Raw genomic sequence first — 19,735 nt, 5'->3', positions numbered from 1 at the left:
TTGCAATCAACAACAGTCATTTCTCAGCATATATAGAATTGCAGGGCAGAAATTGTAACACATATAGAGGGGTATTCAATATGGGAGCGAAAAGTCCGTGCTGGACTTTTCGCTCCACATCGGAGAGTTTCCTGGGATAAAGTATCAGGCGCGCGCGCCCGCTTTATCCCCATATTCAATATAAAACCTGCGAAAACGGGAAGCTGCGAAGTGGAATCTGCGTAAAAAAATGAAATTTTCCTGGAATAAATTGTAGGACCCCTTAAAGTTGTAAAAACATGGGGGATCACTATGGGTACCCCTGTTTTAGGCTGCAAATGAAAGTCGGGGATTTAAATAGCCGCAGCAGGTGTTTTTTCCCGACATTGAAGAAGTGATGCAGAAGAGCACTTAGGTTTTTTTTTTCGTTTTTTTAAGTGGTCCAATCAAATTTGGGGTACATGAAAATGGGTACTGGCATATTTTTATGTCCCTCAAGTAAGTTTTTAAAAATTCTGCAACTATGCACCTGCTGCTAATAACCTATTCTAGAAAACACCTGCCGCATAGCCCTGAACCTATTTCCCTATGTTTAAACACTTTTTTCCCAATTTTTTTTTTCACCCCAATTTTTAAATTAATTTTTTGCGGTGTCCCTATTTTTTTTTAAAAACTTTTTTCAACACAGTTATTTTTAAAATGTCATTCCCAGGGGTGCAGGCTATTTTTTTTAAGCCTGCACCCCTAAACCCCAATTCTACACTTTTGTCACCACCTATTCAGTGGTGAAAAGTTATCCCCTTTTTTTTCAAAGACTTTTCGAACCTGCGAAAAGTCTTTGAAATTGAATACAGTGTAAAACCAAAACCTCCGAAAATGACGTTATTGGTGCGAAAACATCGCAAAAACGAAGTTTTCGCTCCATATTGAATACCCCTAATAAACCTGATATCAAAATATTTTGTTCAATTGTAGTTAAGGGTATGTCAAGCTTTAAGTATGTAAGACAGTGAAAATAAGTACAGCACACAGATGCCCTGGAGCCTTCTGCTTTCCAGTTTCTTCCAAGATAAGAAACTGGATAAAGAGAGGGGCCGGTTGCTGTGCCGATAGAAACCAAAGAAAGATACAGGAGATCACTCACATGCCAGGTGTTAGGTGACTGCTGATACCACTGGTGGGCATTGCAGAAGTCAAATTTGTGAGGACTACCTGTAATGGAAGAGAATACCTGGAGGTCAGTGTGGAAGGAGGTCTCCTAAGCTCCAAAATGACAACTTTCTGTTTGTCAATGCAGGGAGAGAAAGAAACAGAGCTCTCCGTATGTCAGTGCGGGGAGAGAAGCAGGACGCGCGTTTCACCTAGGAAGCTTCTTCACCTGTGATCCTGACGCCGTTGCTAGGTAGCGCTGTATTATGGGAGTGACTGTCCAATCAACTGGTGTATCAGTTTGACTGATCAGTAGCTCAGCCAGTCACCACTTCTATTACAGAGAGCAAGAAGCAGCCAATAGTCAAAGTTTTGTCATTCATTGACAATGAACAGAGTCTGTCTGACGTGTTGTGTAGAAGAGTCACATGGAATGCATATATTAATAGGATGATGTCAGACGGATAGCGATTTGCATATCTTCACTGATTTGGTGGAATAATTCCTTCATTGTCCCAGTTGTACTGATCATATACAAGAGCGATTTGCTAATCAAAGAAGAAAAAAAAAAAATTATATGTGTAGATCGTTATAGCGAGTAATATAAATATCCCTCCTGGCAGTTAGGATCTAATTAGATAAGAGAATAGTTAGGACCCCATTAATAATCCAATATTAACTACTACAATTAACCACGGAGAGTTGTCATTTTGGAGCTACGGAGACCTCCTTCCACACTGACTTCCAGGTATTCTCTTCCATTACAGGTAGTCCTCACACGGCAAATTTGACTTCTGCAATGCCTACCAGTGGTATCAGCAATCACCTGGCATGCGAGTGATCTCCTGTATCTATCTTTGGTTTCTATAGGCACAGCAACCGGCCCCTCTCTCATCCAGTTTCCTATCTTGGAAGAAACTGGAAAGCAGAAGGCGCCAGGGCATCTGTGTGCTGTACTTTTTTCACTGTCTACATAAACCTGGACATACCCTTAACTACTATTGAAACAATATTTTGAGATCAGGTTTATATGTGTTACAATTTCTGCCCTGCAAGTCTATATATGCTGAGAAACGACTGTTCTTGATTGCAAAATTTTGAAAAAAGCAACTGCTAATTTATGTACAATGTATTAAACGATTGCAATGTGACTGAAATTGGATACATTACTTACAAGTCTATAAATTTCAGATTTAAGTCCTTATAAGACAGAGTATGATTATATCATTGTGAAGAATAATTCAGGTTTTTCTTTCATAGCAACTCCATGGAATCATTACAATAGCGAAATCCATATATTACTATGCTACTTATGTATACCTGTAAAAAGAGGTTTTTTGAGAATAGATTATTACACTTATATTGATCCGTGTCTCCATAGCTACCAATAATCACTATTATACGCTTCAATAACTTTATTATTCCGCCATTGTATTGCACTATCAGTGATCATTGATGAGAATCTATTTTCATGTTAAATGTATGTGTTTTTGTTTGTTTTCTTGGGTGGACTCATTATTTTAAGAGATTCTATTTGCCCTTTATTTTAGAGGTTACAATTAAAAGGTATGTTTTATTATATAGAATATCCTCTTATACCCATTCATCGTTAGATTTACCTTATATACTAAAGAGTGCTCCCAAACACAGGAATTCCTTTTTGTGTTTTAGCAATCTGCTAAAACCATCTTTTTTGAGTTGTTGTACTTTATTCCTGGGAGCACCGCCAATACAGCATATCAATTGACTGATTTTCTCAATCCATTATTAGCACTCATTTGTCTTACGACAATTAAATTTTCTACCTATGCTTAGTCCAGTGCCGGATCACAAAATATCCTCGATATCTATACATGTCAAAAGCTAATTTTCCTCCTTTCAGTTTAGGACTGTTCTTACAGATTCCATCCTGAATCTGTCTATCCTTAGTCTTTTATTAAAGTCCTTTAAATTTAAAATGGGTCTGACTCCAATCTGGTTTTTAGACTAAAAACAAAATTGGAAGAAAATTACATTGCTCTTTGATATTCTGGTACAGGGACAACAAATCCTGATTCCTGAAGAGTCGCGATTGCCTGCTCTAAAGCCAGACATTTCTAGTGTATGGTAACTTTGTTGAAAAGTACCTTCTTCGTGGGGGGCGTGGCCTGGAGTAGATAGGAATAGGGTGCGTTTTGCCAGCTCTCTCGCTTATATCCTTCATTTATCCTGTTATTTTTTGGGGGGCTGATTCCTCACCAGGCTAATTATAGAAGGGTACTTTCTCCTGATTACCATAGACTCTGAGGTGTTTCTACCATTCCGTCTATCCCCCGAAGTTTTCAGCAGCCATGTTCTCCTTTATTTGGGCTTGGCGTTCCTGTCTCTGGCTCCCGCTGCTGTTTCGTGGTTTTGTGCTTACCTGAGGGTTTTATTTTATTTCCTGGCTGCATCCTTCGAGATCCTGTGGGTGATTCTCGCTTTCTGCCTCCTCTCTGGATCCCGTCCATCTGCTGCAGCGTCTGGCAATACGGACTGACACCATCTTGCTGTTGTGTTCATTCCTGGCTAATATATAGATTGTTCCTCTGCTCCGGGACTCCTTGAACAGTAGATTATAGTTTCCGTGTTTGTTTTTACATCACTGGCAATGCAGCTGCACAGCTCCATTGTCTCTTGATTCAGCGGCCATCTGGTATTCTCTTCTGGTGCTTCTCCTGTACATTTACTGCCTGTTGCCTTCTGTTCGGTCAGCTCTGGTGGTGTGCTAGCCGCCGCAATCTTGCCGCTAGTCTCCTTCCCGAGTGGTACTGAAGATTCCCTGCTGTGCTGGACCTCCTACATTGGGACTTTTTTTCCTGTTAGTTTAGAAGCTCCGTGATACGTTTCATATGCTCCACCTGTTTACGGTAAATCTGACATTTGTGGCTGAAAACTGCAAAGATGGCTAGTTCTCTGCTGCATTGGCTGTGCTCACTCCTGAGCTTGATACCTTCTCAGTTCATGGGTGCCTCGAATCCATTGTAGTTTTTCCAAAGATCTGTTCTTCACTCCTACCAGATGGGTTGAGGCTCCAGGATTTTTTGTCAAGGTACTCTGTTCTTTTCTGTGTATCCTACGCTGGACGGGAAATTCCAGGACTGATTTATAATGTACTTTTCTGTATGTCCTTGGGTGGACTGGGACGGGACTGTTCCTATATTCTCGGGCTAAGGCCTGGCCGGATTAATATTTTGAAGCCCATCATTTTCCCTTCAGTGTTCTCCCCAGAAAATGTTCCCCGCTGGGTGGCATCAAGAAGTAGCCGGGTGGGGACCTTCAAATAATAAAATCTTTTAAATACTAACCTTATAATGTTTTAAACTTTAAATACCATTTTATATAATTAATTCTCCTCTTCTTATTAGAGGCCCAGTCGTCTGATTATGAAAAAGCTGCAAAGTTTGTAGGATCTAGTCCTTTTTATACAGCTCCCAGTTTCTATCCCCAATTGCAGGCTCCCAAATTGCCGGGTGGTAGGATGTTTCTTGCCGGGTGGCGCACCCGCAAAAAAACAGCCTGGGGAGAACACTGTCCTTAATGTTTGGTCACTTTTTCTGACCGGTTGTTTGGGAAACTTAAGTATTCTGAATTTCTTATTTCCTTTTGTGCTATCTATCCATTAGTAAAGTGTCAAGTATTATGTATGGGAGGAACACCATTTCCTTATACTGCGGGTGAGATAGGCTTAGCCTAGCTCAGGGTCATTTCGTTTATTGCTCTTGATAGCTACGTGTTTCGATTATCCTTTGGGTAGGGGGTTGGCGTTTTAAAGGTAGTTAGCGTCGTTTAGGGGGAGGGGGGTTTTAGGGATCCAAGTATGCCTAGGTTGGGGTTAGGTTGTATAGGGTGGGGGGGTCATGGGGTGGTTTGTTTTTTGGGGGGTATGTATGCAATCCTGATATTTGGGAAGATGTGGGTGCTTTATATATTGATATTTTATATTGTTTTGGTGTGTGATTATATATATATATAGCTAAAGGCAGGGTATTTGTGTTACGTTTTTTGATATGCTATTTGCCTATTGTACTTCTATCACCTCTGGCTCGGTGATATCGAACTGCGCCTTCAGGTTCTTGCTATACATTTCTATGCTAAGGAGTACCATGTATATCCTGTTTTTTTTGTCTTCTGTCCTTGATTTTTGTACACTGCCAAATGCTATTGCCTATTGTATGTAGCAGTTGTTTCCTCATGACTGCCAGAGCTCATTTGTTTCATTTATCATGTATATTTAATGTTTTTGTGTGTATTCTCTAAAATAATAAAAATTAGTCAATTTAAAAAAAAAAAAAATTACCTTCTTCGTGGCGGACCTAAAAAACTGAGAATGTAAACTCCGTCACCCATCTGTCAGAAGACAACCTTCTCCACTTGTCCATGAAAGACAGACCCACCACAGACAATTCTTGGTGTATGCCCTTCCCGACATGACATGCTGACTTATCCTGGCGTCTATGAACCAGTTTCCCTGGCTCCATCCTATTCATCCTAATTTGCCTTCTCCCACTGGTTCCTCCTCTATTTGCAAAACCTCGGAACAAGTGCTCCTGTCCCCTGGGCCAAAAGGATGTGGCTGACTGCTGCTTAAAAGGTGGACAATTAGCTCATGCCTGCTCTTCCAGTGTTGGTGTCTCGTTGTTATAGATGTCCAGATACCCTCTCTAAGATGGGGATTGCTGAACCGAACATATGCTGGCGCTGTTCTGGGGCTCCAGGCAACCCATTCCATATTTGGTGGCAATGTCCTATCCTTTAGCCCTTTTGGAACGAAGTCCTCAGCCTTTCTGCAAAAATTCTAGGCAAACCAGTGCCCACAGCTCCAACGTTGTGGCTGTTTCATTTATCATCCAGACCCCTCTCGAAATAGAAGAAAACTTTATGTCATGTCATTTAAACAATGCTGCAGAAGCAGTCATTCCGGTAAAATGGCGCTCCTCCTCTCCTCCAACGGTTATGGAATGATTTACTAGGTTAGATTTATATATGGAAATGGATGATATACTGACTACTGCTGATGGCGACTATGAGCCCTTTAGGAATACCTGGCTCCGCTGAATAGGTTTCAAAGACTCTGTGACCTTCAAAAATATCCGATCCTCCGCCCGCCCCTCAATTCCCTAGGCCTGACCAAACCTGTGGTAGACCCTGCACCCTTGCACCTGGTTAATAGGTTGTATAACAGCTTTACTTAACTTTTATTATTTTCCCCTATACCCTTTCTAAAGGGTACTTGAAGGATATGAGATTACATCATTTGATCTGAGGCGACTGCTTTCTCTTTTTTTTTCTAATCTATTCCCTTTTCCTTCCCTCCCCTCCTCACCCTATTGTCTGTTGCTTCCTTTGTTTTTCTCTTGTATGTGTTTTATTTCTCTTTTTATTTTCTTTCTATATTTGTGGGTCTTTTTTGATGCTCCATGATGTCACTGATGATTTTTGTTATTGAGTTTTAACTCTCTCCAGTGTATTGCTATTTTTGAACTATGTCGTTTGGCAATGACCCTGATATTGTCTCTAAGTATTTGTACTGTTATTTTATTGTTTCTGACAATTTTATTACAATAAAAGGACGACCCTTAGATTTAGCAGATCCCCCAATGGTAAAAATTTGTTTTTTTTCTCAGGAGAGGGGAAAAAAAAAAAAATAGAATGCAGGACAGAATAGTAAAAAGTGTGTGTGCGTGTACACTTGACTTAAAACCGAGGCAGGAGCTTATATACTCTGAAAAGTGAACCTATTAACCACTTAACTGACTTTTTTTTTTCCATCAAAACTGCACAGAAATTATCAGGTTTCCTATATATATGTGCAGGCTCGGATAGATTCGAGTTTGCACACAGAGTTTGGATTTTTCCCTCCCAAAAAACGGAGCTCAGAAAGAGGCTAAACGTCCTCTTGCATGGACTTTTGTCCATGCAAGATGACGTTTAGCCTCTTTCTGAGTTCCGTTTTTTGGGAGGGAAAAATCCGAACTCGGCATGCAAACTCGAACCTATCTGAGCCTGCACACACATTATATATATATATATATATATATATACATACACACACACACACACACACTCACCATTCAGTAGAAAATGTATATTTTACTCACAAAATTTCCATAACCGAGCCGACGTTTCGGACCACAAAGGTCCTTTGTCAACACAGTACAACCATAGCAAGGCTACCACCAACAGCACCCATGGTGGTAGCCTTGCTATGGTTTTACTGTCTTGACAAAGGACCTTTGTGGTCCGAAACGCCGACTTGGTTATGGAAATTTTGTGAGTAAAATATCAATTTTCTACTGAATGGTGAGTGCCTATCTTGTTTGCTATACACAGGACTTCAGTGTCTCTAATGGAGCACCCCAATTATTTGTCTGGATTTACCAGTGAGTGCAGTCTTTTTGGATATAGAATATATATTATATATATTACATACACACACACACACACACACACACACACACACACACACACACACACACACATACAGTGCCTTGCAAACGTATTCACCCCCTTGGTTTTTTACCTTTTTGTTACATTAAAAAAATAAATAAATTACAGGTTGTAATCTGAAATTTATGTGATGGATCTGCACAAAATGGTCTAATTTGGTGAAGTGAAATGAGAAAAAGAAAAACAAATTATATATATCTTTATAAATAAAATTCTGAAAATTGCCATGTGCATATGTAATCACCCCCTTTGCTATGAAGCCCCTCAAAAGTTCTGGTGCAACCAATTACCTTCAGTAGCCACATAATTAGTGAAATTAAGTCCACCTGTGTGAAATCAAAGTGTCACATGATCTGTCAGTATAAACACACCTTTTCTGAAACTGCCCCAGAGGCTGCAACACCACTAAGCAAGAGGCATCACACCATGAAGACCAAGGAGCTCTCCAAACAAGTCAGGGACAAAGTTGTTGAGAAGTACAATTCTGGGTTGGGTTATAAAAAAATATCCAAATCTTTGATGATCCCCCGAAGCACCATCAAATCCATCATCAAATGGAAAGAACATGGTACCACAACAAACCTGCCAAGAGAGGGCCTCCCACCAAAACTCACAGACCGGGCAAGGAGGGTATTAATCAGAGAGGCAGCACAGAGACCAAAAGTAACCCTGAAGGAGCTGCAGAGTTCCATAGCAGACTGGTGTATCTGTGCATGTGACCACAATAAACCGTACACTCCATAGAGCTGGGCTTTATGGAAGAGTGGCCAGAAAAAAGCCATTGCTTAGTGATAAAAATAAGAAGACACGATTTCAGTTTGCCAAAAGGCATGTGGGCGACTCCCCAAATGTATGGAGGAAGGTGCTCTGATCAGATGAGACTAAAATTGAACTTTTCGGCCACCAAGGAAAACGCTATGTCTGGCACAAACCCAACACTCCCATCACCCCAAGAACACCATCCCCACAGTGAAACATGGTGGTGGCAGCATCATGCTGTGGAGATGTTTTTCAGCAGCAGGGACTGGGAAACTGATTTGAATCGAGGGAAAGATGGATGGTGCTAAATACAGGGATATTCTTGAGCAAAACCTGTTTCAGTCTGCCTGTGATTTGAGACTGGGACGGAGGTTCACCTTCCAGCAGGACAATGACCCGAGGCATACTGCTAAAGCAACACTCGAGTGGTTTAAGGGGAAACATTTAAATGTGTTGGAATGGCCTAGTCAAGCCCAGATCTCAATCCAATTTAGAATCTGTGGTCAGACTTGAAGATTGCTGTTCACAAGCGGAAACCATCCAACATGAAGGAGCTGGAGCAGTTTTGCCTTGAGGAATGGTAAAAAATCTCAGGGGCAAGTTGTGGCAAGCTCATAGAGACTTATCCAAAGCGACTTGCAGCTGTAATTGCCGCAAAAGGTGGCTCGACAAAGTACTGACTTTACGGGGGGTGAATAGTTATGCACGCTGAAGTTTTCTGTTATGTTGTCCTAAATGTTGTTTGATTCACAATATAAAAAAAACACAAGTTCACAGTTGTAGGCATGTTCTGTGAATGAAATGATGCACACCTTCAAAGACTCCATTTTAATTCCAGGTTGCGAGGCAACAAAACATGAAAAATGCAAAGGGGCGGGGGTGAATACTTTTGCAAGGCTATATATATGAAATGTATATATACATACACAAACCTAATGAAAACCCCCAACTCCAGTGTCCATAGGCCCCCATTGAAATTTCATGTTCCACCCGCCATGAAAAATTTGCACCCGCACCAGTGTAAAAAAAAAAAAAAAAAATCAATCACCAGCAATATAAACCCCCACCCCCTAGTGGTAATAGGTCAGGTGGCAGAGCCACCACCCTTACCTTCAGGGACAATGGGTTCCCAGTTTAGCAAATCACTCCCCCCTCCCCATGTGTCACTAAAGTCAGAAATTATATTTCTCCTCTCCCAGACAAAAAAAATATTTTTATATTAATCATAAGTTAACCCCCCTCCCGCCTAGTGCCAATAGATGTCACCCCTGTGTACCCCTCCCCCGTGCCTAGCCCCAACCCCTCACTTCCTTGTTGCAGAGCATAGTGGTGCAGGGGGACTGATCACCAGCCCCCCCCCCCCCCCCTGCTGCAGCTGATCTCTGTACCCGCAGAGATCAGCATACCGGTGCTTCCTCGCACTTCAACCATAGGTGCATGCACCCCAAAGTGCCGTTTGCACGGCATTCTGGGGCACGATTCCATCAGTAATGGCAGCGGTCACAGACCACCGCCGGGGGCCGGAGCAGAAGGAAGATATCAGTTCTGCACTTGTGCAGAATGGATCTCCTCTGCAATCACCGGGGGACAGAGTGGTTGTATGGTTGCATGTAATGTGACCTGGCCAGAGGAAGGACTTCTGGCTTCAGTCGCATTACATATGTCCATGCCAGCTAAGAGGTTATAACTGTATTAGCTCCTCAATACTCACTACACCTCATGGTCCAGATGGAGGAAGGAGAAATATGCACAGATGAGGAAGGCAATCAGCAGCCGATTCTGACTGGCTTGTTGTCTTTTAATTTCTCCACATCATACTATTATTAGGGAGCAGCTGTAATCTATTTGCATTATATTTTAAATATTTGCTTTCATGCCATAGGCCAGTGTCAAACTCCCATTTGCTTGTTTTAAATGGCCAATCACTGGATGTTTTTATTTATTGTAACAAATTAGAACTGAACATGGGGAACAAAATACAGCTCTAATGGTGCATACACACGGTCAGATTTTTCTTCAGATCTGAACGATAATTATTTTAAAAAATTGTTCATATCTGAAGGAAAATCTGACGTATCTGACATGCCTGGACGATGAATGATGCGTGTTCCCGATGGTCAGATAACGATATCCGACATCTGATGTGTTTGCAGTCAGACTTGGACGATTCCATTCATTTTAATGCAGTCAAAAGTCGTTCAAATCTTTGGTAAAATCGTTCATCTGACAAATCTGACCGTGTGTATGCTCCATAAGTCAAGGGGGACCTCTAAATGGAGAGAGCTGGAGAGGAACATTTATTGTTGTGTACAGAAAAAAGTGAAGTAGGTAGGTTCTGTTGGCTGATGGGAAGACCAATAGCTCAGGTTTTATAAGTTTGAAATATCCGAGACACTTATGAAGTAATCCACACCATCCTACTGGTGGTAGAGATATGTTTCAGCCAAATGGAATACTGGCTCTTTTTGTATAGAAATGAGATAATGGGTGACATTATGACACTGGTCAATCAGATACATCTATAATCCAGTTAATAAAAGCACAATTTATTTAGTTACTAACAAAAGCAAAATTGCGAAGCAAAACTAAGCAACAGACAGAAATAGGTTTACGTTGCCTCATTAGAACAATCAAACTTAAAATTACCGTCTGGTTGTTGTGGGACACTGAAAAAATGCACGGTTAGTACATAACCCCATGTCTATTCTATTAGAAAGGTTTTGTTTATATATAAAAAAGCCATTTGGTCAGAGAAACTTACATTTGTGGAGCAGTCTCAGTGTTGGGTAGAATGGACCTTCCCTTTGTCTGAAGAACAACAGTTCACCATTTACAGTTAAAATTTCAATGTGTTCATGGCTGAGAGAGAAAGACAGACAAAAATAGGTTTTTAACTTGCTGTAGGCTGCACCGTAACTCAGTGTTCTATTAGCAAAGGGAATTAAGATCTAGACACTTGGCTAAATCCATCTCACAAATTATTTAGCAAACAATGGAACCATATCTACTGGCAAAAATCATCTGCCATGATGTTCTATAAGTCAATGGATGGAGTACTGAAAGGGGTCAGTTTCATGGCTAAAACAAGACGTGATGTTGGCACTTGGTTTCATTTAGGGGCACATATGACATACTGAATTATTTCGGGCGGCTTCCATTAAAAAATAGTCTAACATTATCGTACAGCGCATATATTCTAATGCAGTATTGGTTGGTTAACTCTAGGTCAGCGCACTGAAATGTATGGTGGCAGCAGTTTCTTTCCAAACTGACAATTTCATTGTTTTATGACTAAACTGGGCATAGGCTGTTTCTGTGTCTAAGCTAAGAAAACATTTTAAGCTCCATTGGGGCAGTGAGTAAAGTGAACGTTGCATCCATACGTTGCCTCTCTCCACCCAAATAGGTCCTCAATGCAATGACTACTACAGGCATTCTACTTTCTCAAAACTGCACTTTCTGATTTATAACCCCTGAATTCTTCCTCTTTTTTTAGATTCACACTATCCATCTCTTCTGTCTTCCGGTTGGTGTCATTTATTTTTCTGAGGTCCAGTTTACCAATTCCTTGTCACGTATTTTCTATCCTTTGACCTGACTACTCTCAAACTTGGCGACTTCAACAATCTCATTAACAACCCCACTGTCTCTGCTGCCACTAAATGTCTTTCCCTTATTTCCTCCTTTGGTCTCATTTCCACCTCATCCCCCTCCCAGTCCACACGCACATAACACCTAAACATTCTTGATTCAATCCACTCCTCACACTAAAACTAAAGCACACTCAGGCCCGGAATAATGCACTTCCAGTCAACACATACAATCTCCCACATCCATCATAACAATGGCAAACCAGACACAATGCTGAGCACAATTGGAGGAAATCTTGCTCCTATGGCAACTTCCTCAACTAGAAATTCAACCTTTCATTTTAAATACTGCCTTTTAATTTGCCAAACAAACATATCCACTCGGTCTTCTACACCTTCACATCTTTTCCACTATCAACTCGCTCCTCTACCCCCCTGAATCCCCTTTCCCATCCCATGATTTTGCCAACTATATCACAATTATGCCAAATACCACCCACTTTCTCCCACTCTCCCAAAACCAACCTCAGCTTACTCTCTCCTGCAACCATAGAAAGTATTTGCACTCATGCCATCATATATGCCTTCAACATGCCCCCTGGACCCCCTTCCTCCCTCACTACATGCCCATCTAGTACTGTGGAGAGACACGAGTTGACATTTCAATTTTCCTTTAAACACATGCTCAGAAACCACATCTCGACCCAGTTTCTTGCTCTCCAACTACTGCCCTACTTTTCTCCTCTCCCTCCAAACGTAACCAACTTGTACACAACCACCTATAGGGTGTCTGTACTCTGAACTCTCTACTGACACTGCACTCTATACTCACAGCATTGCTTCCAACCATGCTGATCACACCAATGCCCTTTGTGACATTTATTTTGCAATTCACCATCTACCTATCAGATCACTCCTTGCCTCTATCTCTGGTGCAACTTCTGCGTCACTCCCACCATCTGCTGGGGTTGTACAAGGCTCTGTCCTCAGACCTCTGCTTTTCTCACTAAACATCTCTTCTATTAGAGATCATTCACTAATTCTACATTTTCTCCCCTAAACTCTATTCCTGAGCAATCTTGTGTAAAACAGCTGTTTCTCTGCTAGAGATGTGATCTCACTTGTCTTTGCTGCAGTCTAGCCAAACGGCCCTTCTCGGCACGCCTGGTCCTGAGAGACTGTGCTAGTGCCTGGTGGGGTGGTTTTTTTTTATATCTCTTTTTGACGAAAATGCATCTAAGTTGCAATGCGATGCGACTAGGACGCACCAGGATATTGATTCATTTGATGTGTGACACTTGTATATCTGTGTGCGACCAAGTCTCTGAATCAGCATATGGAGTGTTACCATGATGGCTGTAGCTTTATTCCACACCAAGTTCCATTTACAATCTCAGTCGCACAGAGATATACAAGTGTCACATATCAAATTAATCAGCAGAGTCTCCTGGCGAGTCCTAGTCGCACCACTTTGCTACTTAGACGCATTTTCTGGCACAAAAATCACCTGACGTTTGCAGCTTATTCACGCCAGGCATTCTAAAATGTCTCATCTTCCCTCAAATTACCTACAAAGCCCTCAAAATAATCCACCCCTTTGACACGCTCCTATAGTGTCTACTAAGCACCTCGCTTACACAAGTTAATCAGCTCACCTGACTATTTAGGTAAAAAGTCTGGTAGACATACTCAATGGATTATGTTCATTAACTTCAACAGCAAACAATTTTGAATGCAAACTCTGTAGCAAGGTCACACTTATCACAAGTAACTATAATGTTCATAGCCAGCAGTGGATGGACCATGTCCTCTACATACTTTACTTTCAGCAATCACTATCAACATTGCATGAAGTTATCCAAGGGGCATACATAATGTTTATAGCACATGATGACAACACAGAGTTCATCATATGGATAAAAATAGCCACAGACCAATAAGACAGACCTAAAATGTGCTGTGTGTACAGAGCCTGAAATGATTCAGTTGTTTCAACTCACCATCGTACTATTTTCACAGGGTCCTTTTTTGGCATGATCTGGTTAAGCCATTGGTCTATCCCGGGGAACTGGTCATTCAGCTGATTTTTTATGCCTTTTATTACTGATGTTTTTAACTGAATACAGTTGGACACATTTTCCTTTTCATCAAACCTGAAAAAAAGAATCCCCCAAACACAAAGATTTTATCATAATGGAGCTCCCAGGTAAAAATAACACAAACAAACATACTACACATAAAATGTACTCAAATAAAAGACAATGTATTGCAGTTGGAATGTGATGCAAGACTAGACAAAACATAGGAGCCAAATAGACAATGCTACAAAATAAAAAATATTTAACCAACAGCTCCTTATATTTACATTACTCACATGTACAAATATTATTCACAATATGGCTGTTGCATAGTTAGACATAAGTAACTCTCACCCAGCAGATGCAGGTACAATTTGTGTCCATTAAAAAAAACCTTAGTTATGACCATAAGTACAAGTGCATCTATCTTAACATTCATGTCACTAGTCGCACATACCTGGTTTATGCCAGACATAAATCACGCACACTATCACACTACTCGTGCCAACATTTTAAACATTTGCAAAAACAAGACACCATTTGATACTATGTGCTGTGATTATGTTATGGATCACAAGCTACTAGGCAACATGTAACCCTTAATGTTTATTATATACATTTATTTTAATTGCCAGCCTGGTGACCTGCAATTGATCCTTGAGGTGTAATGTACAACTGCAGGGCTATGCATTTGTCTGAAAAGATGCCACTGGAGGGGAAGGCTGGCAGATTTATGTATAGCCCATTAGGATTGCCAGCAAATGATCCAACATACAGAAAATTGTAAAATTATGGGGTCTTAGACATTCCGGCATTGCCCTGCTAACCAACATGAGATCTGCTAAGGAAAGGACAAATACCATATCCCACACACAAATACCATATCCCACACACAGAACGTAGTACAATTCTTGAGCCAATCTGACATTGGGAATTGCTACATCATCATGCGTCTAACCGCAAACAGTTTCATACAGGTGTTTTTGTTTCTAAGAAAATAATTTGCCTAAGACTATTTTTGTATGTCATTCTTATTAATTGTTTTTTATATATTTAAGCATTGTAAAGTAGATGGACTAAGGCCCTCATTCAGAGCCGTACGCTCCGAGCAGAGCGCACGCTCTGAATGAGGGCCGCCCTCCATAAAAATGGAGCGTCCTCCTGGTCGCTCGTATAGCTGTGGGTCACCACCCACAGCCTATACGAGCGTGCAGTTTGATGGCCGCGATGGTCGTGACCATCGAAACTGCGAGCCGGAGCCTGCGGTTGAGGTTTTCAACTGCAAGCCCCGGAGTGATTTTGGCTCTATCAGAGCCAAAATCACTCCCACTGACATCACTAGTGATGTCAGTGGGCCGGCTTCTGACAGGAGGCATTCCCGTGGGAACGCCCCCGTCACGCCCACCAAAGGGGCCGTGCTGTCAATCAACATCGACAGCACGCCCCCTTTGATCAGACACAACGAGCGAAGGAAAGTCCTTCGCTCGTCGCGTCTGGCGCATGCGCACGACGGAGCGCCCGCCGTCGTGCGCATGCGCAGAGCACAACATCGACCCACTTGCGAGCGGACAGCCGCTTGCGAGTGGGTCTGAATCAGGCCCTAAGTCTAATGGTGCATACACACGATCAGATTTTTCCTTCAGATATGAACGATAACGATTTAAAAATCGTTCAGTCGTTCATATCTGAAGGAAAATCGTTCATATCTGACATGCCTGAACGACGGACGATCAACGATGCGCGTTCCCGTTTGTCAGATAACGATATCTGACATCTGATGGGTTTGCAGTCAGACTTGGACGATTCCATTCATTTTAATGCAGTCAAAAATCGTTCAATCGTTCAAAACTTTGGTAAAATCTTTCAAATCGTTTAATCGTTCATCTGACAAATCTGACAAGTCTGACAAATCTGACCGTGTGTACGCTCCATAAAGGTGCATACACACACACAACGATTTTTTTGAACGATTATCGTTGAACGATATCGTTTAACGATAATCGTTTGTAAAAATCGTTCACTTTCTGAGTCAAATGATTAACGATTTTCGTTCATGCGCGTTCACGTTTGTAGTTCAGTCAGACTTGTCAACTCAACGATTTTCAGTAAGGGACTATGGAAAAATCGTTTGTAGTTCTAGAAAATTGTTCATTACATTTAAATGAACATAGTAAATGAACAACTTTAGTAAACGATTTTAGTTCATTTTTTCCAGGGAGAAAATAGTTTACTAAAATCGTTCATTAACTAAATCGTTGTGTGTGTATGCAGCTTTAGAGATAAAGTACCAACCCATTAGCTCCTGTCATTTTTCAAAAACAGTCTGTAAAATGACAGTTAGGAGCTAATTGTTGGTACTTTATCTCTCTCCAAGGCTTAGGACATCTACCTGTATCTTTCTCATATTAAGGGCTGTATTCAATTAGAAGCGAAAAGTCAAGATCTGCGAAAAAGTATCGCCGATTGCGACTTTTCGCCAGGCGGAAACTAAACTCCGTATTCAATTCCATCTGCTTTTCGCGCACGCGGAAAGTCAATGCAATGTAATAGGCGACAAAGATTTGCCTCTGAATAGCAGGAGAAAAGTAGTGCATTTTTTTATTTTGGGGTGCAAAGGTGGGGAAACCACTCAGAACCCTTGGGACAGCCCCCCAAAGGACAACTGTGTCAAAAAAAAAAAAAAGACCAAAAAGTGAGGAAAACACCTAAAAAGTAATTTGCATTTGGGGATTAAAAAGTACAAAGTGGGGTTACAAACATAAAAAGTAACAAAATAGACTTTTTGGGGGTCTGCAAGTATGGGTGAGGTGTTCTTTTGATTGCAGGTGCTTGCTTCAGGTGCGTTTTTTAAAACTTCACTTTAGCGACTTTAAATATGCTTGCACCCATTTTCAAGTACCCCAAATTTGTCAGGACTACTTACTTTCTCCCAAAAAAACCTGCTTAATGCTTTGTACAAAGACGCTAATTAGAGGCAATTGTACCAACTTAAGTACCCCAAACAGTTTCATTAGGGCTATCCGACCACTACTACATTGATCCCCAATGTTTCTGCATTTTTTTTTGGGGGGGGGGGGGGTTCAGGCTGATTTCACCGATTCTGACGACACTATCTGCCTGTTCTGACTTCGCTTGTCACCGTTTGTGTCTTTTGGAATTGAATAGGGCGAATAGCGGGTACGTGCACGATAAGTTTCCACGGCTAAAATATGCGATGTAGGCGAAAAGTCTAGCAGGTGAAACTTTGTACTATAGGTTATTAATTGGGACTTAACTGGGTAATAACTGGGACTTAACTGTAGTTGTAGAGAGGGATTAAGGCTTCCCACTTGGAGTGAGTGGCTCCTGAAAAAACTTTAAATGGTGGCAGACAACATAGTGAGTGGGAAAGATACTGGGGAGGGTAATCATTTCTGTAAACAGACCAGGTGATTGTTTTTTTAAATATTTGTTTTATAAACTCTGTGTCAGACCCACGTCACACAGGCTCAAGTGAGTCCAGATTTTGAAAAGGCTACGGACAGAAGTTACAGATTGGACTATCTAGGAACCGGGTCCGTGACACTACAGACCAATAACATTCCTAAAACCTCTAATGTAATTCAAACTAAACCAGTCTCGTGATTGACATTATGGGGGTGATACAATTGTTATAGACGCAACCTGCCAGGCGTCTATACGAATAGGCACCTGATGGAGCAATTCATTTGAAGCTCCGTTAGACGCCTAAAGTCGCAGAGGGACACATTTGTTCTTGCAGCCTCCTGAGAGGTGACAAGAAATGTGTCCAAAGTCCGTTTTTTGGGGTGCCTTAACTACGGCTAAACCTGGTGCTTATGGCCGCCTGAATGGAGAAACAATTGAACTGCTCCATAGGGCGCCTGTTAGTATAGAGGCCCAGCAGGGGGTTTCTATAACAATTGACTTACAGTCTTTGTGTTTAAACATGCAAATAAAAAGCACAATGAATGGCAAGCAACAAACAAATCGCCTTTGGTTCATCATAAAAATGCACTATTTGCACCAGACCTCCTGGAAAATAATACGGCTTTCTCAGATTAATAGGCACTTGTCCTGACTGCACATTTGCATTTGCTATAACACACCCTGACTGTTTTGGGCCTGACTACCCCACCCCCATATTCTGGGGATGGGTAGACAACTCTTCTCCTGGACATATGCACTATAGGTTTAAACGAATGAGAATGGTATCTGACATGCGATACCCCACTCTCTTTTCCTCCCTATAGATGGGACCACAGCTAACATACACTGGAGGCATTGTCATCCTGGAAAACACTCCCACGTTTAAGGAAAGAAAAGTTTTTTTAAGACCCAATTCATGGAACTGGCTGCTCACACAAGAGGCTGAAATTTGCAGTCAATTGATCTGCAGTAACGTAGTGATTGGTGCACAGTCATCCCAACACTTAAGTACGCACTCGTGTTGCATTTTGCTGATGTTCATCCCTCGGAGTTCCATACTGATGTGACCCTAGACAACAGTTCTTGTTAATCACTAATAAATATTTCAGCAACTGTCTTGGTCATTAAAGCTTCTGTCAAATACATCCCAACAATCAACATCTTGCAAAAGTCAATTAAGTCTCCAGTTACAGCTTTGTTAACCGTAGTTACAGACCATTAGGGCATTCATACCAACTGTTCTATATACATGGCTCTGGCCTAACTGGGATGTAATTTGCTTTATTAACACATGAGCCACACCTAGGTGGAAGGTCTTCCTTTCAGTGTGCTAGCCGTCCCCCATTTACCCAAAATCTTTTTTTTCCCCCTTTTGCTCAACACATACATACATAAAATCAGTGGTCTATATATTGGCTTTATCATCCTCCATGTGGGGCACCACATGCCTGGATCTATGCACATATTCAGCAAACTTCTCTGCCTTCTAACAGCATTGTACTGACAGAATTGCATGGTAAGTGTGTAGAGAAATATGTACACTGACTTACATCCTGATGATGTATACTGTATGACAGTAACCCTCAGGGATAGACATAGTGTGGGACATTACACATTCATTCTAGCCAATTATACCATAATCTATAGATCGGATTGCAAAGCACTTACTTTTTAAACATGCTGCTGTCTCCAAGGGCCCGGTGGCTTATGGGAATGTCGTCGGGGTGAGAGGGGACAGGTTTACATCCGGGGTGTATCTGGCAGTGGCCCTCCGACCACGCCGGCTGCAAAATAATACTCGCACCCCTGCAGCTGCACAACCTGGCGGAAGTGAGGTATTCCGGGCGGAAGTTGAGGGCTTTTGGGCGGAAGTTGTGAATTTTTTGGACGGAAGCTATTAGGTCATATCGTAACGAGTGGTGGCAAGTGCAGTGACTGATTAATTGTTGTTGCTACGGAGAAATAATACACTTTGACAGTTCGTGGATCTGATCTGTAGCAGTTGTATACGTTCATTCCTATACAGCTTATCGCTCACCACTGGGGGAAGCACTCGAATTGAATGCATATTTCCATCTTCCTGTATACAATGTATGACATTTCCCCAAATAAATAAGCAATAATAGGGTTATCATATGGCTGCTGCTATTTCCTAGTTGGAGAAAGGACCTCTGTGACGTATCTACTACGTGACCGCTGCAGGAGGCTGGACCGCTCCTGCGTTACCATCCACTAGGGCATAGAGGGGGAATAAATACCGTGCCCGAAGCGTGGCGAGCCCGCGAG

At 41.6% G+C, this 19,735-nt stretch overlaps 1 protein-coding gene across 1 annotated transcript in view; it reads right to left on the bottom strand.

The window, feature by feature from the left end:
* The window catches only part of MCTS1 (MCTS1 re-initiation and release factor), a 34,388-nt gene extending 15,090 nt beyond the window's left edge, over positions 1-19,298 (bottom strand). The window contains exons 1-3 of the mRNA XM_088478221.1: positions 19,118-19,298; positions 13,946-14,098; positions 11,117-11,214 (exon numbers count right to left, since the gene is read on the bottom strand). Coding sequence (XP_088334347.1) covers positions 11,117-11,214; positions 13,946-14,098; positions 19,118-19,128 — 262 coding nt within the window. The 5' untranslated portion in view covers positions 19,129-19,298. The remainder of the gene's footprint in view (positions 1-11,116; positions 11,215-13,945; positions 14,099-19,117) is intronic.
* Between the last annotated feature and the right edge of the window lie 437 nt (positions 19,299-19,735).

This window comes from Taudactylus pleione, unplaced genomic scaffold (assembly GCF_031769625.1).
Source record: "Taudactylus pleione unplaced genomic scaffold, aTauple2 ptg000211l, whole genome shotgun sequence".
NCBI classification, from domain to species: Eukaryota; Metazoa; Chordata; class Amphibia; order Anura; family Myobatrachidae; genus Taudactylus; species Taudactylus pleione.
The sequence above is the reverse complement of the archived record's forward strand: the minus strand, read 5'-3'. Positions and strand labels throughout refer to the sequence as shown.